This window comes from Acipenser ruthenus, chromosome 5 (assembly GCF_902713425.1).
Source record: "Acipenser ruthenus chromosome 5, fAciRut3.2 maternal haplotype, whole genome shotgun sequence".
Taxonomy (NCBI): Eukaryota; Metazoa; Chordata; class Actinopteri; order Acipenseriformes; family Acipenseridae; genus Acipenser; species Acipenser ruthenus.
In genome coordinates, this window is record NC_081193.1 from 31,502,812 (window position 1) to 31,528,071 (window position 25,260).

At 40.2% G+C, this 25,260-nt stretch overlaps 1 protein-coding gene and 1 long non-coding RNA gene across 4 annotated transcripts; both read left to right on the forward strand.

The window, feature by feature from the left end:
• Positions 1–1,964: 1,964 nt before the first annotated feature.
• Positions 1,965–14,953, forward strand: LOC131737117 (uncharacterized). 2 transcript variants are annotated; one of them, XR_009328688.1, is made up of 5 exons: positions 1,965–2,377; positions 3,686–3,808; positions 7,689–7,803; positions 14,314–14,548; positions 14,863–14,953. XR_009328688.1 is itself a non-coding variant. In XM_059023987.1 (2 exons), exons 1-2 carry the CDS (start codon positions 6,345–6,347, stop codon positions 7,698–7,700), a joined length of 1,260 nt encoding a protein of 419 aa, XP_058879970.1. In that variant the 3' UTR covers positions 7,701–7,803. The 2 variants fall into 2 exon arrangements, 1 of the variants encoding a protein (XP_058879970.1); XM_059023987.1 differs by lacking the exons at positions 1,965–2,377; positions 3,686–3,808; positions 14,314–14,548; positions 14,863–14,953 and adding an exon at positions 6,345–7,592.
• Positions 14,954–15,106: 153 nt separating this feature from the next.
• LOC117969335 (uncharacterized) lies at positions 15,107–18,790 on the forward strand. 2 transcript variants are annotated; one of them, XR_004662525.2, is made up of 5 exons: positions 15,107–15,215; positions 15,441–15,566; positions 15,911–16,712; positions 17,217–17,296; positions 17,848–18,790. It is a non-coding gene; the product is annotated as an uncharacterized LOC117969335 (long non-coding RNA). The 2 variants fall into 2 exon arrangements; XR_009328689.1 differs by having other exon boundaries at positions 15,441–16,712.
• The last annotated feature ends 6,470 nt before the right edge of the window (positions 18,791–25,260 follow it).

A 25,260-nucleotide genomic window follows, 5' to 3' on the forward strand; every position in this document is an offset into this window, starting at 1 on the left:
AAAGAGTGCATTTGCCACTGAAAAGGCAGGTAATGTGATTATTTGTATATAAATAAAGTGTTTAGCATTTTTAATTTATTAATATATTAATCTAATTTAAACTTGTGTAAATTGTTACACAATTGCAACTTTGTCATTTCTATAAAGTTGATATATTTAAAGCATAATATATAATTTGGTATCATATTTGTTGCCGTTGAGTAGTTTAAAACAACAATGGTTAAAATAAATAAAATAAGTATTTAATTAATATGCAAATGACCACTTTGTGACGTTTTGTTACATGTTAAAACTACCGAGCCTAAAAATATTCAACCTACACAGGAGATATGAGCTCAAACGGCAGTCTAATGACAGACACACACACAAGCATATGTCAGAGATCTATGTGATATCAACATTATCTATAGTTTTTAACTGTTTACCTATATCAACTACTGTACTAGCGTATTTTAAATGACCTAGTTCATGTTCAGCATTGCTGGAGCTGCGGCACTGTTTCACCCCCCCGTACAACGAAAGGCAGTTTGTCTAAGCTTAATTTCACACATTTTATTTCTATTTTCAATTAATTCCATCACGTTCTACACCATTTTTGTTTAAAATTTAAGTTCTTGATTTTTTAAATTAAGGATGAAGTAGTGATTAAAATATCACAAAACGCATATTTCAGGGGTCGATCATTTTGTCTAGCAACGGCAAATACATATATTTCGTGTATAACTCCATTACTCAAAATCTGTACATATAAATTATCATTTACATTTTTATAATTTAATAACTTTAATAAATGTAATAACTCTATTCCTAATTCCGTACAATAAAGTATTGCTTTGCTGCGTCCGTATAGTACTCGCTGTTAGAACTTTGGGAGCAACGCTCCCCATCATAACAAACACCATACTGAGGACTGTTCGAAAATTACAAGTTCGTCACAAGGTCCGTACAATGTTAACACCTTAATATCTAAAATGTCGACCATGATTGGCTCTTGATTTAAATTACGTATTATTATAGACACCTTCAACAACCAATAGTTTAAGTGTCAGCTCGGCCCTGATTGGTTTAGGTGTTGAGATCATCGCGTAAAGGAAAAAAAATGAAAAAAAAACGCCCTTCTGTAGGACGTACATTTTAGGGCCTACACTGACAAAAAGTTTAGACTGTCTACTTTTAATTTATTACACAAACATGAATCAAAATCGACCAGGACTCATCAACCGTGAGTTTAAAAAAGTGTAGAAAAATAATACTCGGTGCCGCGGACCCGTTCGAAATGCATATTTTGCACTATCAAGAAAACAGGTGGTGCCGTGATGCGTTGTTTTGAGAACACTACGAGAAAGTACTACGAGCAAAAATAAATTACATTGCACATGTTATGTCTTCTTCAGTTACTATACTATACTGAAAATGTGTGTTTTAGATTTAATTTAATGTTTTTATTCATTTTCTACCAGTTTGAATATGCTTGAGACCGTATTATTTTCAGAAATGGCAGTTTTTAAAGGGAAATAAAACAAAAACCGTCAAAGTATGAGTATGATGAATGTTATTTATGTTTACCGGAGTATTTATACTTCTACAAAATACAGAAAGATGGTGCTTAACTGATTTGTATTTAATTATACAACGAGTTGAAAACTGCCAAGTTCATGAGTATCAGAGAGCGCTCTGAGCAGCGTGGCCATCTAGAGGCAGAATTGCCAGGTGCATCTTGAATGGGACACTATTACTTAAAACGTGAATTACCCTCTTAAATCGTGTTAAAAGTGAGCAGTTACCTTGGGATTACACACCAGGTTCAGACGCAATGATTCGACTTATGTATCCGCAGGCGACCTGAGACTCACCGTTTCAACGGTGTCAGGAGTGCTCAACAGAAAAGAATGCATAGAGAAAATTATTTTATACACTCTTAAAAAAAATTTAAAACAATATGTTAGTGTGTCATTGTACTCATTCACACTTATTCTTTCTTTAAGGTTTAACGGTTCTTAAGCCCCTTTATTCATACTGAATAATATAACATGCGTTTTATTGATTGCAGTCGTGTAACGGCTTGGATAACGACATTATCTTTAGCTAATTAAAAATATACATATAACAAATTAATATGTAACATTTACATGCATCACACTACATAATATTTGTCATACATCGCTGAGGAGAATCTGTTTGAGACTTTCAAGCTATAGATACGTCACTAAAGCAGAAAAAGTCCACAGAGGTCCACGAACAGTGAGCTTTCCCTTTGGAGCTGCCCCAGCAACAGAGAGTGCCTCCTCAACCAATCGCTGCCAAGGAACCCACACCGCTCGAGGCGGGTATTTTCTCACAGCACAGAATGCCTTTCCTCACAGCGACAAGTGTTGAGGTGGGTAAGGTCTATTAATAATCCTAATAATGTTAATTTATATTATACTTGATTTTTGAAATGGTTAATCGATGAAAACTTTTAAAAAAGATAACTGTAAAACATTCATGAGTAAACAAAAAAGGTTTTGCTTTTGTTAATTATGTGGGTCAATTTTATATTTTTAGGTAATTTTACCAATGACTGAAAACGATAATCAAATAGTCAGAATTGAAGAAAAAAAAAATACTTCTGGAAGTTTCTTTTTTTTTTTCAAGACGCAGCTCCGAAAGCCGATCAAATATAGTCGTGTCATAATTGTTATTATTACTATTGTTCGTATGTTTTATTGATTAACGCCGAATTCTAGATTATGTAACTATTACATTTGAGATACATTTAGTAACTTTAATGGCTTCACTGTAAGTAGACTACGATTAAAGATTCAACCTCTGTTACAAAGTCAGTGAGGCACACACAAATTACTGTGTTTTTTAGGGGGAAAATATACTTTTTAATGATGTATTTTTAAAGCTACACTGTTTAATTTGTCACCCATACAATCTGAAACAATCTTCGATAGCTTCCCATTAGTTGTATTTACTTTGTAATATTGTAAAATAATAACAGTTAAAATACTGTACTGTAGAGTGTGGCTTAATTTGTGGTAGTGATGTAATGTGTATATATATATATATATATATATAAGACATTCATTAGTTAGGACTAGCCCGTTTCTTTAAAAACCGTTCCTAAACCGTTGAATTTCGGAGCGCTCGAGCACACTGGCCGCTCCAGTTTCAGAGCTGGAGAACGTTCACTTTCAAAAAGGCTAACGGCTCGCTGTGGTGGATGCGGGTATATTCTAAAACTATTTTTATTATTTATTTCATATTTGTCATTTTAATGTTTTTTGAGAAAAAAAAAAAAAATTCACATATTTTAAGTCCGGGTTTTACATTTTGAAGCGACTGAAGGGGAAGAGTCGTATGTAGGCTAGCCTTGTTCAACACCAATTAGAAATGAGCAGTTTATATATATATATATTATATATATATATATATATATATATATCTCAAACTGAAGAGCAGCAGTAATAATTACAGTATTATTATTAGACTTAAGAGTTGAAAACTCATATAGAAAATCGGTTATATCGGTCTCAAAAAAGCCATTTAACTGCATAATGATCATAGTTAATAATAACACAGAATGTAAGCTTACAATAAAACTGTATTTCCAAATTTGAAAAAAACTTTTAATTGAAAACTTATAAGATGTATCTTTCCAACATAATACTCATGTAAACGGTCTTGTCATTTTTTTCAGATTCAAAGGTGAATGCCTGGTAGCACAATATGGAAAAGTCAGCTGTGGAGGAATGGACTGTTGAAAATGTAGTGGAGTGGATTTCTGGTTTAGGTCTGGGCAACTTCACGGCAACATTTACAGGTGCAAAATTGATATGCCAGTCTACAAATGTACTTATTGTAGTGTCATAAAGTACACAGTTAAAAAATATTTGTCTCATTTAGAGCTTGCTCACCAACACATTCCTCATTTCACTATCAGATGTAGTGTGGAAAACTGCAGAAAACAGTTTGGAACCGTCAATTCTTTGAGAAAGCATTATTATAAACATCACACAAATTACATCAGAGGACAGCAGTCAACATCCTTGGATTGTAACAATGATTATGCAGATCCAGAAAGTAATAGAGACTCTGACACTGCTTTGCTTTCTGTCTGTAGTGAAAATTTCAGTCAGGTGTCTGTGCATGACTTCCAGTTTGAGCTAACAAAAAATATTGCCACATTTATTTAAAAAATCCAAGAAAAGCATTTACTATCTAAAGTAGTCCAGGACAGCTTGGTTCATAATTTACAATTCATTCTAGATTATTTTCATGAAAATTATTCACAACTAATTAGACAGTGTTTAAATGAAGCAGGCTTCAATGTTGAAGAGAATTATTATTATTATTATTATTTATTTCTTAGCAGACACCCTTATCCAGGGCGATTTACAATCGCAAGCAAATACAAATACATTCAAGTGTTACAATACAAGTCATACAATAAGAACAAGAAATACAATAATTTTTTCAAGTGTGACAAACCACAATTCAATAATACAGCAGATAATAGTGAAAGTTACATCAGGATATGATTAAATAGTGATAGTTACATCAGGATATGATTAAGTACAAAATACTACAGATTAAACACTTGGCAGATTACAATATTCTGAGGTACAGGATTAAATGCAGTAAAATAGGGGGCAGATAAGAGCAAAATAAAGCATATTTAAATGAAGGGTGATAGTGTCCCAGGATACAACAGAGGAGTTCTACAGGTGCTGTTTGAAGAGGTGAGTCTTAAGGAGGCGCCGGAATGTGGTCAGGGACTGGGCAGTCCTGACATCTGTAGGAAGGTCGTTCCACCACTGCGGAGCAAGGGTGGAGAAGGAGCGGGCTCGGGAGGCAGGGGAGCGTAGCGGCGGTAGAGCCAGTCTTCTAGTGCAGGCGGAGCGGAGAGGTCGAGTGGGGGTGTAGGGAGAGATGAGGGTCTGTAGGTAGCTGGGTGCAGTCTGATCAAGGCATCTGTAGGCTAGTACAAGAGTCTTGAACTGGATGCGAGCGGTGATCGGGAGCCAGTGGAGCGAGCGGAGTAGTGGAGTAGCGTGGGCGAAGCGAGGCAGAGAGAACACCAGGCGGGCAGCAGAGTTCTGGATGAGCTGGAGCGGACGGGTGGCGGACGCAGGGAGGCCAGCCAGGAGGGAGTTGCAGTAGTCTAGGCGGGAGAGTACCAGGGCCTGGACCAGGAGCTGGGTAGCATAGTTTGTGAGGAAGGGTCGGATTCTTCGGATGTTGCTCTGGAAGAATCGGCAAGTGCGTGCCAGAGTGGAGATGTGCTGGGAATAAGAGAGGCAGGAGTCCAGGGTGACTCCAAGGTTCTTAGCTGAGGAAGAGGGAGAGAGTGTGGTAGATTCCAGAGGAACAGAGATAGAGAGATCAGAGGAGGGGGAGGAGGAGGGAAAGAAAAGGAGGTCAGATTTAGAGAGGTTGAGTTTGAGGTGATGCGAGTGCATCCAGGAGGAAATAGCAGACAGACAGGTAGAGATACGGGAGGAGATGGTGGAGTCAGAGGTGGGGAAGGAGAGGAAAATCTGAGCATCATCAGCATAGAAATGGTATGAGATACCATAGGATGCGATGAGGGGGCCCAGGGAGCGGGTGTAGAGAGAGAACAGGAGAGGACCCAAGACTGACCCTTGGGGGACTCCAGTTAAGAGAGGGTGAGGTGTGGAGGTTGCTCCACGCCAGGTTATGAACAGCTTAGCAAACTATTAGCTGAAGAAAATGTCCTGAACAAAGCAGTAGACTTTGTTGCCACAGACTATAAATTGGTTGAGTTTTGCAAAGAAACTCTAGGACTTGTTGAACCTGTATCACATTTTCCTTTTATTATGTACCGATCTTGGACCTTCTTAAACAGGAAGACATCTGGGAATGTGTAAACAGAGAAACTGAATCAAAACCTGGCGATTACTTATGTGACTTCTGTGACAGTGACATTTTTCAGAAACAATTTCCCCGAAATTCTCACTCTTAGGATTCACCTATATACAGATGAATTTGAGGTTGTTAACCCCTTGGGCTCCAAAAAAACAATTCATAAAGTTTGTGCTTTCTATTTTACTTTAGGAAATGCATCTGTGAAATACAGATCACAACTAAGTCACATTTTTTTGTGTGTTCTAGTAAAATACAAACTTTTGCAGACAAAATACAGTTATAGTGACATACTACAACCTTTAATAAATTACCTAAAAGTGTTGTTCACAGATGGTATTCAAGTAACAGTAAATGGTGAAACTAGACATTTTTGTGGATCTGTAGTAACAATATCAGGGGACAACCTTTCATCTCATGCTTTGGCAGGATTTAAACGTTCATTTAACTGTGGGCGTATATGCAGATTTTGCATGATATTGCATGAAGAGATTTCAGACAAGTACTCCGAGGATGATTTGATCATTCGAGCATCTGATGCTCACAGATCACATTTGCATTCACGGGAGGTTAATGCAGAAGTTGCCAGTATAGCGTATGGAGTTGTTGCTGAATGTACGTTTGAACAGCTACCGTATTTTGACACTACTTCTTTCCCTCCAGATGTTATGCATGATATCCTTGAAGGAGTTATTCCATTACTTTTACGACAACTTTTGCTCACGTTGCATTCAAGACAAATTGTTTCTGTTCAAAACATTAACACTGAACTTGATTTATTTTCCTTTGGACAAAATGACAAGAAAGGAAAGCCAGTTAAATTGTCATTAAAGCATTTAAATGCTGGTACTTTTCCTGGCACTGCCATTCAAAAATGGTGCATGTTTAAATTTCTTCCATTTCTAATTGGCCATTTTGTCCCAACAGAAGATGAACACTGGCAGCACTACCTTCTGTTTCGTGAAATAGTAGACTTTGTAATGTCTCCTGTTGTGAAAAAGTCGTCACTTTCACATTTGCAGATTTTAATTGGAGAATTTCTCAGTGAATTTAATAGACTGTATCCTGGTAATTTTATACCAAAATTGCATTACTTGGTACACTACCCCAGATTGCTAGCTGAATTTGGACCACTTCGATCACTTTGGTGCTTACGTTTTGAAGGAAAGCACCAGTACTTTAAGCGGCTTGCAAGAAATGTGTGCAACTTCCGGAACATCTGCTTTACTTTAGCAAAAAGACATCAACAAAGACAGTGTTGGGATTTTTGTTGTGCAGATGCTTTGCATCAGTCATATGAGCAAGAAGGGTCTTGTGTTGTTCAGCTATCATCTACATCTTTGAAAGACATTATTCTTGAAAAATGCAATATTCAAGCCAGTGAACTTGAAGCTGATGAAACCATACTGAAAGTAAAGAAACTAACTGTGGATCACGTGAAATACGAAGTCAAGGATTACTTCATTGTCGATGTAGTCCATGAGGATTTACCCATTTTTTTCAAAATCTTGCATATCATTCAGTTTAGGTGTACATGGATTTTGTGTGGGAAACTGTATTTTGCTCTGGAATTTAATTCTCACCTTCATGCCTTCAAAATAGAGGCTTTGCATGAGTGGTGTACATTAACACCTGGCAATGAAGTTGACTACCATGCACTCGATGCTTATGAAGACAGTGATGGATGTTTATATATTGCACCTCATCATACTGTGTATAAGGTACTGCTTGCATTTAAAACTGTGAAATTAATTACAATGGCAGGTTAACATTGGTGCTTATTTTTCTGATTAATGTTATGTTTTTTTGTTCATTAGGTGAAGAAATAGATGGTGAGACTCTTTTAGGTCTGACAGAACATATGATTGGAAAAATCTTCCGAACTATGAAGGACCAAGTCAAATTTTTAAAGGCTCTCGAGAACCTTAAAAGGTATGTAATGACAAATATATTATACATTATGTTAGTCTATTGTTGTGTTTTAGTATTTACATTTAAATACCACATACTATACAGGAATCACTTTGAAAAGTATAAATTACTACTACCAGTACGCTTTTTGTATTGTAATGTTGTATTGTAAGAAAGATGTATATTAGGGGAGTACATTTTTTTATGGAAACACAGAGAGAGAGAGAGAGAGAGAGAGAGAGAGACTTTTTGACTTTTTAGATCCTTTATTAAACCATTCCAATTAAAATCCATTCAATAACAATAATAAGGTAAAACACGATTAAGATACTTGCTGGCTCCTGGGAACAGCCGAAACCTCCCCAGAGCATCAGCATAAAATCCTAAAAAACAACATCATGTTCTCCTTTAAAACCAGATTTTAACCAAATAAAAGGATCATAAAATATAAATAAAACACAAAAAGCCAATATTAAAAAACTAAACAGTGTTTTCCTGTAAAAACAGTAAAGTGATAAAAACACTGTAAAAACAATAAAACAAAAATAAATTCAAACTAGAAATTAAACAGCAGCTCTCCCTCCTCACTCAATGAGCACAAGGCGTCTCCCACACACCACCTCTCCTGAAAGCCCTCCAGGTTACTGACCATTTTAAAATAGTTAAAATCCACCATTACCCGGCTGACAACTAAAATACGAAATAATCTGGCAGCATCTGCTAGCCCTGCCTCTAAAATCTTATTTTTCCTAGATTTTAAAATGGCCAATTTTGCCTGCCCTAAAATAAAATTAATTAAAACACACCTATCCTTATTTTTAAAACTATAGGGGAACCCAAAAATAAAAGTATCTTTGCTGAAAAACACCCCAAGGATCTGCAGGAGCCCCTGCAAGAGATGAAAGAGCGACCCCAGCCTGATACAGTCAGTGAATGTGTGGAACACGGTCTCCTCCTCCCCACAGAAGCAGCACTCAGCACTGATGCTGGGGTCCACTCTGTGGAGGAACCTTCCGGTAGATACGGCACAGTGCAGGATCCTCCACTGCAGGTCCCCTGCTCTCTTGCTTAAAGGCAGTTTATACAGCACCCTCCATACTGGCTGTCTCTCTTCTGCTACCTGCAAATGGCTTCTCCATTTTGTGTCCACAGTCCCTTTTAGGTGGCTGGACTGGACTGTTTTAACATGCAGCTTGTATAGTTTTTTCCCCTCTGCTTCTTGGAGTGCTATATTTTTAACTCCCTCCATATTCCTTATTCTCTCTCCATCCCTACCCTCTTCCTCACCTAAACCTGGGGATAAAAAAACTGTGGGAAAAAAGGGGTCCCCTCCCTGATCAGGCCCCCCAGCTATTCCCTCCCCCAAAGCCTCCTTGAGCTTTGGTGAGAGAGAGTTCTTCAACTCATGAATCATCTTCTCAGCCAGCCTCTCCGAGTGCCAGCCCAGCCACCTAGCCAGCTGAGCTGCTGAGATCCAACAGGGGGGCCCTGACACGATCAGGTGAGCCAGTCGGGTTACACCAGCCCTGACAAAACTGGTACACAGTGCCCCCGACTGAAAAAACTGAATGGGAAAAAGGGGATTAAAAAAGAGGGGTTCCTCCAGTAGAGACTGGCCTGTCACCGACCCTTCCTCCCTCTCCACGCTTACTGTCTGCCACACTTTAAAAAGATTCACATAAAAAGAGGGGAGACCTGTCTTGTCTAGCCTGGAGAAATCAATTAAAAACAAGTTGCGATCTAACCCCATTCCTCCTACCCGTCTCAGAAAATAAAAAGCTATCTCTCTCCAGTGAGCCCCTTCCTCGGCGTACAGGAGCCTCTTCACTGCCTGCAGTCTGAAAGCTGCCACCCTGCTGGCAATGCTGACCAGGCCTTGCCCCCCTTCATCAGTGGGGAGGTACAGGACTGCCGGCCTCAACCAATGTCTCCCGCTCCAGAAGAAATCCAGCAGTACTCTCTGAATTTCCTCTACCATTCCCCGTGGAGGGTCCAGGCACACCAGCTTGTGCCATAACATAGAGGCCACCAAATTATTGATGACCAGGACCCTCCCCTTGAATGACAGCTGAGCCACCAGCCCCTGCCAGCTGAGCAGCCGCCCCCTCACCTTCTCCACCAGGCCCTCCCAATTCCTCTGCATGAAAAGCTCTGTCCCAAAGAACACCCCCAGCACCTTAATCCCAGTCCGATCCCACTGCAGGGCCTGAGGCAGCATGGGGGGGACCCCCCTCCTGACAGAAAGGTGTTGCATTTTTCCCAGTTTATCTGTGCTGAAGATGCTCTCTGAAACACTGCCAAGCTCTCCTCCAGGACCTGGACGTCCCCATCACTGCACACAAACACATTCACATCATCAGCGTAAGCTGATACTTTCACAGAGACAGGGACGGGTGAGGCAGGCACCGCCCAGCCAGACAACCTGCCCCTCAGTAGATGCAACAGTGGCTCTATAGACAATGAATACAGCATGCCAGACAGAGAGCAGCCCTGTCTAATGCCCCTGCTCACCGAGAAAGGTTTACTCAACCCGTTATTAATCTTTAAGACACTAAAAACATTTGAGTATAAAAGCTCTATGTAAGAAATAAAAACAGGGCCAAACCCGAAGGCTCTCAGGACTTTCACAAGGTAGGTGTGGTCGACCCTATCAAAAGCCTTCTCCTGATCAAGGGAGACCAATCCCACATTAAAATGACATGTTTCACTCAGGGTTAAAAAATCTCTAATTAAAAACAGGTTATCAAAAATAGATCTTCCTGGGATACAATATGTTTGATCCCTATGTATTACAGTACCTATACATTTCTTAACCCTATTTGCGATACACTTGGAAATTATTTTCGAATCGGCACATAACAGCGAAACAGGTCTCCAGTTCTTTAAAAGGCAGAGGTCTCCTTTCTTAGGCAGCAGTGTGATCACTGCCCTGCGGCAGCTGAGAGGCAGTTCTTTTCTCTCCAGACTTTCCTTCAGCACCTGGAAGAAGTCCTCCCCGATCACTGTCCAGAAATGTTTGAAAAACTCAGCGGGGAGGCCATCTATCCCAGGCGCCTTCCCGCTGGAGAGCTGTGTCATCGCAATGGTCAGTTCCTCAAAGGTCAGCTCTTTGTCCAGTCCACCCTGCTCCTCTTTGCTCAGGCTAGGTAGATCCTGGAGCAGGGTCTCTGTGTCATCTTGATCACACTGTTCTTTTGTGAACAGCTGCTTGTAGAACTGCACAGCCGCCTCACTGATCTCCTCTCTGCTGTGTAGTTCTCTGCCGCAGGGCATCCGCACACATCTCAGCTGCTGGCTGTATGCTCTCTTCTTCTCCAGGCCAAAGAAGAAGGAAGTGGGTGCATCCATGTCCCTCAGCGCCACGAAGCGAGAACGCACCAACGCCCCCTTCACCTTCTCCTCCAGCAAGCTGCCCAGCACATGTCTTTTTTCTTTTATTTTTTGAAAAGTTTGCTCATTAGAGAGATCCCCATTATTCTCTAGGTTTAGAATGTCTCTCTCTAACTCCCTGACTGCCTTGTCCAGTGACCTGGTAGCCTCCAGGGTGTACTGCTGACAAAAAATTCGAATTTGTTTTTTCCCCAATGTCCCACCACTGCCTTAAATCTTGATAATTGTTTTTTTGATTTTGCCAAACTTTCCAAAACTCTTTAAAAACATTTCCAAATTTACAGTCTTTTAATAATTGAATATTGAAATGCCAATAAGAAGATTTGTGTCCTTCGGTTGGAATAAGTACACTGACTAACAGGCAGTGGTGGTCCGATAGACTGTTAGGAATAATGCTTGCCCCTACAAAAAAAATTGAGGTGACAACGAAATGAATAAAACTGATCCAGTCGTGCTCTAGATGTATAGTTATTACGAGACTGGGACCAGGTGTACTGTCGGGCTTGAGGGTGCAGACACCTCCAAACGTCAACCAGGTCACCGGACTGTAAAACTGCAGTCAGCTCTCTGGAGGATTGAGGATGTGGCTCTTCAGTATTCCTATCTTTAGTAAAATCTATAGTGCAGTTAAAATCACCCGCAACCACTAATACGTCATTATTACTGCATTTTAAAATAGTTTGTTTCAACTTGTTAAACAATAAAATTCTGTCTCTTCCCGTATTTGGTGCATAAATATTTATAAAAGTAAAGTTAAAACCAGCTATTTGTGTCTGTACTTTTAAAAGCCGCCCCTTCTCAATCTCTTCTACGTGCTGTACACTGACAGGCAGGTCTGATTTAAAAAGCACCGCTACTCCCGCGCTGGTGCTGGAGCCGTGACTGAACACACCCTGACCGCCCCACTCTGACAGCCAGACCGCCTCACTCTCCTGTTCAATATGCGTCTCCTGCACCATCACAACCCCAGCCCTTTTCTGCTTTAAAAATTCAAATAACTGTGCTCTTTTAAAAGACTGTCTACAACCATTAACGTTAAAAGAAATAAAAGTACACTTTTCCATGGCGGATAAAATATTTAAGACCATCAAGTTAAAACAAACACTAAAAAATACAAATAAAATGTTCCTTTTTTTAAAAAAATCCATTTTAAAATAAAGTTTTTGATCGTACCATCATTTTCTTTACAGTCTATGCTACTTTTTTTAAACGGTACCTCTTCTGCTGATCTAGCTCCTCAAGCGTTGACTTCCTGGAGACTATATGCGCAGAATGTAAAAACAATTTTAAATCAGGAAAAAAAGTTTTAATGTCCACTCCCCTCTTACCTTTAGTACTGTCGAGAAAGTTGTTAATGTACTGCAGTGTATAGAGTTTTCTCCTGACGGGTTGGCTGTCAGGGACGTCCGAGATTAACGAGGAATCAGAGAGCCCCTCGTCATCCGACTCGTACATGCCCTCGTCTTCCTCGCCATCCGCCCCGTCCTCTTCAGCGGCCTCGCCGCTCTCCACAGCCACAGCTTCAGCTTCAGTGCCCCCTGTCTTGTAGCCAGACTGGGGGAGATCTGTGCTTCTGCCTCCTTCTTCAGGGAAAAGTGGCACAGCCTCTGGGGAAGACGTCAGTTCCTCCTCAGGCATCGGTTGTGGATCGCCTCCGCTCTCCGCAACTTTCACGCCGGGAGGCTGTCTTCTCTCCGCTGCTCACAGATACAGACCCAGAGTCCCGCCTTGGCTCTCCTTCCTCAGAGTGCTTGTTTTTCTTTTTCTTTTTTTTCGCCACCACTTCATCAGTTTGCCCAGCCTCTTGCCCCGAAGCTGTTTTCGCTTGGCTGTATCTTTTGAGTTGTATCAACTCTGCTTCAGGTACCGCTGACTCGGGCGCCGCTGACCCGGGCTCTGCTAGTTCTGCTAACCCGGGCTCTGATGGTTCTGCTGACCCAGGCTTTGCTGTCCCGGGCTCAGCTGATTCTGCTAACCCGGGCTCTGCTGGCTCCGCTGACCCGGGCTCTGCTGGCTCCGGGGGCTGCTCATCCTCCCGCTCTCCCCGATCGCCCCCGACCTCCTCCCCGCCAGGAGCTCCATTATCCTGCTCCGTTTCAGCCCGATCCCTGTTTCTGGGACACTGCTTTCTTTGATGTCCCTGAGCGCCACATTTAAAACACCTCATTATATCGGAACTGGCAAAAACAACACAATTCGTCCCCTCGACATTAAAATTCCACGCTACTTCAATAGTTAAATTAGGATCGTGCTGTAAAATGAACGCCTGTCTTCTAAAAGACAAAACATGTTTTACACTGGGATTTTTACAACCCAGAGGAATCGTTTTAATTGGATACATTAATTTTCCATATCTTGATAACTCTCTTTCCAGTAACTCGTTTTTTAAGAAGGGAGGGACATTAGACAGTATTACTTTGGTTACGAGTGTTACTAGAGGTGAAACTTCAATAAAAGACCCCTGCACACTAAACCCCTCCTCCACGAGCTTATTTACCAAATCTACATCAGTTAAAAAGATGACTAGAGCTTTATTCATCCTTGAAGCTGACTTTATTTTATTAAAGCCCACAACCTCTCCTACCGCTACCAGGCATTCCTCCACTGACACCCCGATATCAGGCACACAGCGGCAGCCGTGCTGGCGAGTCATCACCCCCCCTCCCCCTGAACTACACGCCATATCGGCGTTTCTGCTGATCTACGACCAGCTACACAAACAACAACGACTCACAAATATACTAAAACTATTACGATAGACAGATAAACAAACAAACAAACAAATATTACATAAAACACAAAAATATAAATATATATATAAATAAATAATTGCAAAAGTTTAGACTCTGCTGAATCACAACTCCCGCGCTCCACTCACCACCTGGCTCCTCCCACAATCCCACAATGAGAGAGAGAGAGAGAGAGAGAGAGAGAGAGAGAGAGAGGGGGGGGGGGAGGTATTTTCACTAGTTTAATTCCTGAAAATGAGGACTGGGAATGTATGGTTTTAAACTTCTGTGTAGAAAATTAATATGGCTGTTATATTATAAGGCTCTGTTTAAATATCAAGTCTTTAGATATTTTCAGGTGATTAAAATTATGAAATATTGTTTTTTTTTGTTGTTTTTTGTATTTTCATAGAACAAAAGCAAATGAGCATATTGTTTCAGAGAAGGTGCTACCAGTAGAATGCAGAGAAGTGCCACAAACCTCAACAAGTGTTCATGTTTGGACCGCATGTTATACATTGCCTATATTTCCTCCAGTTGTACAGATGGCCCTTGATAGAAAGGACATTGGTTTCAAATCAAAAGACAAATCTGCCCTTCGTGCAGCTCTAATACACTCTGTTTGATGACCTCAGCAAATATACGCTGTAAGAACTGAGATTTCGGTGTTTGTTTTAGATACATAGGCAACCAATTTTAGAATAATTACATAACATAAAATAGCATATTCATTTTTAAAAGGATTACTATTTTTTTTAAATCTATCATAACAGCAATATTTTATTCAAGAGAAAAAGTTTTATTAAATTCATTTTGATAATGCTTTTCAGCATGTTTTTTTTGTAAATTAAAGCAATTGTAAAATGCAACTGTATTTCATGACATTATTTCTCAAATATATATTTCTTACAATTCACTTACAATTCATATGCCTATATTATTTTCTAATCTGTATATTTAGGTATCCAGACCACATAATGTACAGTACTGTGCTAAGTACTTTGTGCTGTAAGTACAGATTTCTAAGGGATGACAGCCAAACTGGATATGCGAGTATACATTTGGTAGTTATATTCATAAAAGAAATAGTCGAATAAACATTAATTTGTCAAAATTATGCAGCGTTAAATATATTTTTACTAGTTGATATGTATTTTTTATAGCCAGATAATGGACATAGGTTTAACTTTCTATCATTGTTTCAGGCTACTCTACTTGAAATACTGAGAAATAAATTCAAAAAAGAGAGAAAGACGAGGAAGGAAGCGTGCACCAGAGCAACAGCAACCGCTCATGGAAAAGAGAAGAGAATCTGTAAGCCTAACTCTTGGATCTGCATTGACAGAAATAGATTGAAATAGAATTACATACTTTATATATGTACATACATGCGATTGTGTAGTTTATTAGCTAATTGGCTTTCATGGAGAGTACTTGATCTTTAGCATTTTTCCAGAGTAAAGAAAAGCACAGAGAATACATGCAGTAAATGCCTGATCATAAGTATTGAATTACTTAACGTTATGATACATATTGCAGATGCAAAGTGAGGAGTTCCCAGGAGAAGACGAGCATAGTACTGTACACACTCGGGAAAGAATGATGGAGAAGAAGTCCACTGAAGAAGTCCTTGGTCTGTTTCCATTCCTAAAGCATCCTAAACTGGTAGGTACTAGTTTTTATTCTACTATGGTGATTGATCAGAAATTTATATTTTTAGTTATAAGCATGTATAATCACTTTAATTAGTCCTCCTAGGTGACCTTTCTGCATCAGCAATCCACCTGCTCCAGCTTTTACAAAACTCCACTGCTCCTGGTTTTTCCCATGCAACTTCTTTCTGCTCGCATTCAGTTTAGTTTGATTTTGTTTTATTTATTGATTTTTTTAACTACTACATTATTTGTAAGTATTCAACTCTTTACAGCTGTGTATATCACCTTGGATAAAGGCATATGATAAATAAATAAATAAATATAATAATAATAACTTTAGCATCTGTATTTTAGCTGTTGCACGAAGTAGAACTACGTTTTGGAGTAAACTTGGAACGGAACCTAATGAGTGGCTGTGGCAAAGTGCCCCGCCCCTGTGTGCATTTGTGTGATCTGTGTTGTATGTTGCGTGCGTGTGTTAATGTTGGTGTATAGATTGGTACACGGGATATAAACGGGTCTGTGTTTCACGTGTGTTTAAAAAGTGTAGATTTGTATTTAGGCACGAGGAGAGCACAAATCACTTCACGTGCTGGTTAAATGTAATATGTGAGCACGGGGTTGCACAGAATTAATTCACGTGCTGGGATTCAAGTGAATAATTAATTAGTAATTGAATCCCAGCACAACAGTATATATAGAGACACGTAGCACTCAGTCGGGGGTTGGGTGTTCGGTGAGTGGAGAACGGGAGAGAGAAGGAGAAATAAAGTAAAAGAACGTAACGTAAAAATAGTGTTTTCACTCACCGTGTTTGTTTGTTTGTCTGTGCATCCACCGTTTGTGTGTTAGTACGTTTTGTTTGTCCTTTTATTTTGGCGTGTAGTGCCGTGTCCAGTGTTTTTGTCTGTTCCAACCTTTTATTTTCTGTTCTGTTTATTAAATGCTGAACGCGATCACGCGTTCAGCCTCACCAAAACCCCATCTCTCTGTCGTTTGTGTTCCTGTTTCTGGTCTGACGCCACCCACTCCGGCCGTCTTTGTGACAGTGGCCTATCCAGAATGGTAGATCCTATTTTCAGACTTTCTAGTGGGCATCTTCTAACTACTGTGATGTCCTACATTGAAGATGCTTCAGATAAGACACAGGAAAATGGTAATGTATAAGAAATATTTATTGTACATCAAATTGTTTTGACCTATCTCAGAATAGGATCTATAAATAACTATTAAACAGAAAATGATGCAACTTCATTTCATACACTTAGAGCATAATATTTCATGGGGAAGATAGCTGGTATTTAACTCTCACAGGGGCATAAAAACCAATGCGAAAAACCTGCATGAACAGATTTTTAGAAACTTTGTTGATACTGCTCTTAACATTTTTTTGCTCCAATCCACAATAACGTTTGTATCAGTGGTGGTCAGTCCTGGTCCTGGAGAGCTACAGTCTTGTGTGTGTTTTTTTAGGTACCTTTAAATCATTTAAACTATTCTTTATCTGTGCAGTTTAGCAAATAATGAATTCATGAATGTAACTGAGAGCACTGGTGGAATGCAAAGCCAAAGATCTGTACCTCTCAGACCAGGGTTGCTCAACATTCTTCTGTTTGCTTTGTACTTTGTATATGATCTGATACCCTATTTGTTTTTTTAGGACTAAGAATGAATGCTGCATTGTTGCTGTTGCCAGCTTTGTTTCGAGAGAGGGAAAATCTGTTGTTTGTTGTTGACCAAGTAAGTTAATTGAGCTCTACTTTTTAAATGTAGCTTAACTGAATTGATGTTTTCAATGTTAAATACAAAGTCAAATTATCATTTAGAGATATCTCAAAATGAGTTTGAGATATCTCCAAATTAATTCCTGATATCTGTAAACCATTTTGAGATATCTTAAAATATGTTAAGATATCTCTAATTATTTCAAAATATTTTAAGATATATTCAACTGATTTAAGGATATTTTGAAATATTTAAAGATATCTGTTAAATATTTAAAGGTATCTCTTAATTTGGCTTGCCATAAATGTGTACTTAATGAATTATGAGGGAGACTTGTAGGCAATTAACAGGAGTTTAAGACGTTCCTCGCTGTTTTAAGTGAGATCCAACAGTTAAAATGTTTTTAAAGGGAGGAATATTACGAAATCCCTTTAAAGTAGCCGCAGCCCCACCACACAAGCCGCCACTGCTTGTAGGTATGGTGAGATGCTGCTGAAGTACAATTTCACATAATTTATTGTTGAATAAAGTTATTAATTATTATTATTATTTTAAAATCTATACAGGTACCGCCAGCACCTACGCCAACTATCATTTTCAAGGGAACAACAAGCCCATTGGCAGCAGATGACATCTCTGTTTGTGTTGATGGAATTGAGATACTCAGTGATTATCCAGGAATGGATATCACCCTTGCTGTTGAATGTATTTTTTCTCTTTATTTTTCCTTGGGCATTGAGTATCCTAAAGCTCTAAAAAATGTTCTGACTTTCATGGAAAGGTACTTCATGAAGCTGAGTACCTCTGACAAAGTACCTTTGCCAGTGTTAAAGATGTACAGTCAAATAACTGCACTTTTACTTGGGGAATAATTATATTGATCTGATGGAATGCCATTTTAACATTTAAAATTAATTTATTGTGTCAACTATTTAATTTGATTACAAAAACAGAATGTTTGATATAAAAATGTAATTGTACATATCAAAAAAAGTATTTATTTTAAATGTAAATGGCTGATTAGAAAATTAATTGTTTATAACAAATGTAAATTGTTTTTAATAGAAGTTTTGATCTAAAAAAACTAATAAACATTCAGTCTTAATTTATAGATATCATAAACTCATAATAAGCTCTGATCTAAATACTGTACTGTAGCTCTTCTAATTTGTGCCACCAAAAAATGAATAAGAAAAAAGAAACCCATGTTCATCAGTTTCAATATACATTTTATCTCAGCTTTTTCAAGGTCTATTACATGTTCTTGAAAATGTATTTTGTGTAAGTTTCAGGAAAATCTGTGGGATGCATAGATTTATTTTCCAGTTTGCTGCGAGACCCTTTTTTTCACTGTGTAAATAATATGGTTTAATTATTAAAAACACACAGGTTGAATAAAACTGTGTAAAACTGTATATAACTAAACCTGAAACTGAAACTACTCTAATGGTTTAACCTGTAAAAACAATAAATTGTTATATAAATGTTTAATAAATAAATTGTTGGCATCCTGAATTGAGTGATTTATCAAAGCACTTACACTTCTGAGGTTGGGGGATTCTAAAGGATGTGAAGAGCTCTTAAAGGTATACATTTGTTTTTTCTCAGATGAACCAAACAACCCTCCATAGAATGTTAATTGTAAGGTTCAATAGTGTAACTCTTATGGTTCTATATTAAACCTCAATAGAAGGTTCTTCAGAGGAACCAATATGGTTCTGTATTATACCATTAATATAAGAACCATGGTGGTTCTTTATTAAACCTCTAATGCAGGGTTCTTCCAAAGAACCATTTTAAAAGGTTCCATATAGCACTTCAAAATGGTTCCAAATCTATACCAGCAGATAGAACCTTTTAGGGTTCTATATTGTACCCTTTTTTCTAAGAGTGTACTGCATAAAAAAAACGAGTGTGTTGTCGTGGCAGTTGGTGATCAAAGAATTAAAACAAAATAAAATCAATAAATAATAATGTCATAGACTTAAAGTCATACCTTTGAAGTCATAATGCATTACAAGTGTTATTAGGGAATGTTGTGCTGTGTTTTCAAGCGCTTCAATGTGCTGCTCTGCAAGGTTTGGAGACAGCGGGTGCGTTCACGGAGATCAAGAGCAGCCGGCGCAAAACACAAGGCACCCAGGGGAGAGATACCATGGTAAATAGGTTACCTATTTACCTATTTTTGTTTCGGCGAACGGTTTTGGTGAGCAGTAATGCAGGAAAGCAGCGAGAGGGATGGCGAGCTTGTCCTGCTGCTCCAACACAAGCTACCTTAAGAGCCGGTACGATGCGGGCAATGGGTGAAGTTCATCAGGAGTACTGCATAAAAAAACGAGTGTGTTGTCGTGGCAGTTGGTGATCAAAGAAATAAAACAAAATAAAATCAATAAATAATAATGTCATAGACTTAAAGCCATACCTTTGAAGTCATAATGCATTGCAAGTGTTATTAGGGAATGTTGTGCTGTGTTTTCAAGCGCTTCAATGTGACAGCGGGTGCGTTCACGGAGATCAAGAGCAGCCGGAGATCAAGAGCAGCCGCCGCAGGGGAGGGATACCATGGTAAATAGGTTACCTATTTACCATGGTATCTCTCCCCTGGGTGCGTTGTGTTTTGGTGAGCAGTAATGCAGGAAAGCAGAGGGCGGGATGGCGAGCTTATCCTGCTGCTCCAATACAAGCTACCTTAAGAGCCGGTACGATGCGGGCAATGGGTGAAGTTCGTCAGGAGTACTGCATAAAAGAACGAGTGTGTTGTCGTGGCAGTTGGTGATCAAAGAAATAAAACAAAATAAAATCAATAAATAATAATGTCATAGACTTAAAGTCATACCTTTGAAGTCATAATGCATTACAAGTGTTATTAGGGAATGTTGTGCTGTGTTTTCAAGCGCTTCAATGTGCTGCTCTGCAAAGGTTTGGAGACAGCGCGTGCGTTCACGGAGATCAAGAGCAGCCGGTGCAAAACACAAGGCACCCAGGGGAGAGATACCATGGTAAATAGGTTACCTATTTACCTATTTTTGTTTCGGCGAACGGTTTTGGTGAGCAGTAATGCAGGAAAGGAGCGGGCGGGATGGCGAGCTTGTCCTGCTGCTCCAACACAAGCTACCTAAGAGCCGGTACGATGCGGGCAATGGGTGAAGTTCGTCAGGAGTACTGCATAAAAAAACGAGTGTGTTGTCGTGGCAGTTGGTGATCAAAGAAATAAAACAAAATAAAATCAATAAATAATAATGTCATAGACTTAAAGTCATACCTTTGAAGTCATAATGCATTGCAAGTGTTATTAGGGAATGTTGTGCTGTGTTTTCAAGCGCTTCAATGTGCTGCTCTGCAAGGTTTGGAGACAGCGGGTGCGTTCACGGAGATCATGAGCAGCCGGAGATCAAGAGCAGCCGCCGCAGGGGAGGGATACCATGGTGGTTACCTATTTACCATTGTAAACTATTTGTTTGGTGTGGAAGCCAACTTGACAGTCGGAGAGAGCACACAGGACGAAAACAATATAATAAACTGGTATTTTTATTTATATTTGACTATGAATAAGGAAAACGAAAATAAACAAAAGAAAACCTGCCCTCTGGGCACTAACTGAACTGTTTTCCTTTTCCCTATCTAGCCCTGCAGAAGCTAACCTTCTAACAGGTAAACACAGTCACTTAGTGTTCAGACCACTGAGTGTAGTAGACGGGTAAATTTCTTCACTATACTTCAGTGAAACTCACATGGGCCAGCAGGTGGCACTGTTCCCCCGAACAGTGCAGGGACACCGGTAGTTATTCCCAGTTGCCCTCTGGTGGACACCGGTCACAGTTACAGCCTCACAGGCAAGTATAGACAGTATCCACGTTTTGGCAACCCTCAATGAATTATCAGTTTTGTAATCCTTTGTCTGCTCCTCCAGGTTCTTTAATTTTCCCCTTACTGAAGGAGGGACCGCCTGTGCTCCACTCTGTCCCTGAAGCGGTGATTTTTAACCGCCAGCCTGGTGTGTTCACCAATTATACCACAAACTACAACGTGTTGGTTGCTATGGGTTTCTTCAAAACCAAACAATAATACTTCCGTTTCTAAGTGTTTGTTTCCAAACCAAAATAAAACAGTCCTTAAACACTTTGGCTTCTGGGTGTTTTGTTCCAGAAATAAGAACACAGGTTTTTAACACTTTAGCTCCTGTGTGTTTGTTCAAGAAAAATAATAACACAGTCCTTCACACGGTAATTTCCAGGTTTCCGTTTCACGCAGCACTCGCTCTCTATGTACTACAAACCCTGGCTAGGCATACGCACAGGGTTATGTAAATATACAGAGTCCCGGGTACGATCTTCCTCTGTAAGTACACAGCGCGTCTTCACCTGTTTGGTATTATCACCAGTAATTCCTAACCCTGTCCCATATTTCCGTTTTTAAGACCACAGGTTATTTTACATTATACTTTCCCCAGGCTGAGCGTTTATGTCACGGCGGACAGTGCAGCTTATAATTTCACTCGGCTGTACCGATATACTCACAACAGTCAATCGAGTAAGCAGGTTACACTCAGCGGTGCAAACTTTCTTTTCACTTCAGCGAAAACATAGTAGTTTAAATGTTATTTTACCTCTCGGGTGTGGTTATCCAGGCTGTAGTACTCACGGCGTTTTTTCTCTATCACTCCTCGTAAACCTTTTCTTCACAGCTGTTTATATTGCTCCTCGTAATCCTTTTCACGTCACCCACGATTCTTTAACACGTTATTTCTTTTAACCAAATGTAGGTCTCACAAAACAATAAACCGGTATTACTTGCCTGAAATACCTTATTCACTTCTACTTTTCAGAAGTTTTACAGCAACCCAGTTGCGTCCTTCCTACACGCTCCTCTCCCTTGTACACTCCGGGGTCCTTTTTATCGTCCATTTCCCCTGCTACCAGGTCACCTGATCTCCTATTGCGCTCGGCTTTTTGGGAACTGAAGTCTTGTTGTTTTCTTCTATATGAGAGCGAAATACCAGTTTCCCCACGTCCCTGGTACTCCCTCCTCTTACTATAGACTGACCATCCTTCACACCATGGTATCTCTCCCCTGGGTGCGTTGTGTTTTCGTGAGCAATAATGCAGGAAAGCAGCGGGCGGGATGGCGAGCTTGTCCTGCTGCTCCAACACAAGCTACCTTAAGAGCCGGTACGATGCGGGCAATGGGTGAAGTTCGTCAGGAGTACTGCATAAAAAAACGAGTGTGTTGTCGTGGCAGTTGGTGATCAAAGAAATAAAACAAAATAAAATCAATAAATAATAATGTCATAGACTTAAAGTCATACCTTTGAAGTCATAATGCATTGCAAGTGTTATTAGGGAATGTTGTGCTGTGTTTTCAAGCGCTTCAATGTGCTGCTCTGCAAGGTTTGGAGACAGCGGGTGCGTTCACGGAGATCATGAGCAGCCGGAGATCAAGAGCAGCCGCCGCAGGGGAGGGATACCATGGTAAATAGGTTACCTATTTACCATGGTATCTCTCCCCTGGGTGCGTTGTGTTTTCGTGAGCAATAATGCAGGAAAGCAGCGGGCGGGATGGCGAGCTTGTCCTGCTGCTCCAACACAAGCTACCTTAAGAGCCGGTACGATGCGGGCAATGGGTGAAGTTCGTCAGGAGTACTGCATAAAAAAAACGAGTGTGTTGTCGTGGCAGTTGGTGATCAAAGAAATAAAACAAAATAAAATCAATAAATAATAATGTCATAGACTTAAAGTCATACCTTTGAAGTCATAATGCATTGCAAGTGTTATTAGGGAATGTTGTGCTGTGTTTTCAAGCGCTTCAATGTGCTGCTCTGCAAGGTTTGGAGACAGCGGGTGCGTTCACGGAGATCATGAGCAGCCGGAGATCAAGAGCAGCCGCCGCAGGGGAGGGATACCATGGTAAATAGGTTACCTATTTACCATGGTATCTCTCCCCTGGGTGCGTTGTGTTTTGGTGAGCAATAATGCAGGAAAGCAGCGGGCGGGATGGCGAGCTTGTCCTGCTGCTCCAACACAAGCTACCTTAAGAGCCGGTACGATGCGGGCAATGGGTGAAGTTCGTCAGGAGTACTGCATAAAAAAAACGAGTGTGTTGTCGTGGCAGTTGGTGATCAAAGAAATAAAACAAAATAAAATCAATAAATAATAATGTCATATACTTAAAGTCATACCTTTGAAGTCATAATGCATTGCAAGTTTTATTAGGGAATGTTGTGCTGTGTTTTCAAGCGCTTCAATGTGCTGCTCTGCAAGGTTTGGAGACAGCGGGTGCGTTCACGGAGATCAAGAGCAGCCGGCGCAAAACACAAGGCACCCAGGGGAGAGATACCATGGTAAATAGGTTACCTATTTACCTATTTTTGTTTCGGCGAACGGTTTTGGTGAGCAGTAATGCAGGAAAGCAGCGGGCGGGATGGCGAGCTTGTCCTGCTGCTCCATCACAAGCTACCTTAAGAGCCGGTACGATGCGGGCAATGGGTGAAGTTCGTCAGGAGTACTGCATAAAAAAAACGAGTGTGTTGTCGTGGCAGTTGGTGATCAAAGAAATAAAACAAAATAAAATAAATAAATAATAATGTCATAGACTTAAAGTCATACCTTTGAAGTCATAATGCATTGCAAGTGTTATTAGGGAATGTTGTGCTGTGTTTTCAAGCGCTTCAATGTGCTGCTCTGCAAGGTTTGGAGACAGCGGGTGCGTTCACGGAGATCAAGAGCAGCCGGAGATCAAGAGCAGCCGCCGCAGGGGAGGGATACCATGGTAAATAGGTTACCTATTTACCATGGTATCTCTCCTTTGGGTGCGTTGTGTTTTGGTGAGCAATAATGCAGGAAAGCAGCGGGCGGGATGGCGAGCTTGTCCTGCTGCTCCAACACAAGCTACCTTAAGAGCCGGTAAGATGTGGGCAATGGGTGAAGTTCGTCAGGAGTACTGCATAAAAAAACGAGTGGGTTGTCGTGGCAGTTGGTGATCAAAGAAATAAAACAAAATAAAATCAATAAATAATAATGTCATAGACTTAAAGTCATACCTTTGAAGTCATAATGCACTGCAAGTGTTATTAGGGAATGTTGTGCTGTGTTTTCAAGCGCTTCAATGTGCTGCTCTGCAAGGTTTAGAGACAGCGCGTGCATTCACGGAGATCAAGAGCAGCCGGAGATCAAGAGCAGCCGCCGCAGGGGAGGGATACCATGGTAAATAGGTTACCTATTTACCATGGTATCTCTCCCCTGGGTGCGTTGTGTTTTGTCGAGCAATAATGCAGGAAAGCAGCGTGCGGGATGGCGAGCTTGTCCTGCTGCTCCAACACAAGCTACCTTAAGAGCCGGTACGATGCGGGCAATGGGTGAAGTTCGTCAGGAGTACTGCATAAAAAAACGAGTGTGTTGTCGTGGCAGTTGGTGATCAAAGAAATAAAACAAAATAAAATCAATAAATAATAATGTCATAGACCTAAAGCCATACCTTTGAAGTCATAATGCATTGCAAGTGTTATTAGGGAATGTTGTGCTGTGTTTTCAAGCGCTTCAATGTGCTGCTCTGCAAGGTTTGGAGACAGCGGGTGCGTTCACGGAGATCAAGAGCAGCCGGAGATCAAGAGCAGCCGCCGCAGGGGAGGGATACCATGGTAAATAGGTTACCTATTTACCATGGTATCTCTCCTTTGGGTGCGTTGTGTTTTGGTGAGCAATAATGCAGGAAAGCAGCGGGCGGGATGGCGAGCTTGTCCTGCTGCTCCAACACAAGCTACCTTAAGAGCCGGTAAGATGTGGGCAATGGGTGAAGTTCGTCAGGAGTACTAAATAAAAAAACGAGTGGGTTGTCGTGGCAGTTGGTGATCAAAGAAATAAAACAAAATAAAATCAATAAATAATAATGTCATAGACTTAAAGTCATACCTTTGAAGTCATAATGCACTGCAAGTGTTATTAGGGAATGTTGTGCTGTGTTTTCAAGCGCTTCAATGTGCTGCT

Coding starts and splice junctions, on each gene's coding strand:
- LOC131737117 (XM_059023987.1), top strand. CDS start 6,345: ATGATATTGCATGAAGAGATTTCAGACAAGTACTCCGAGGATGATTTG.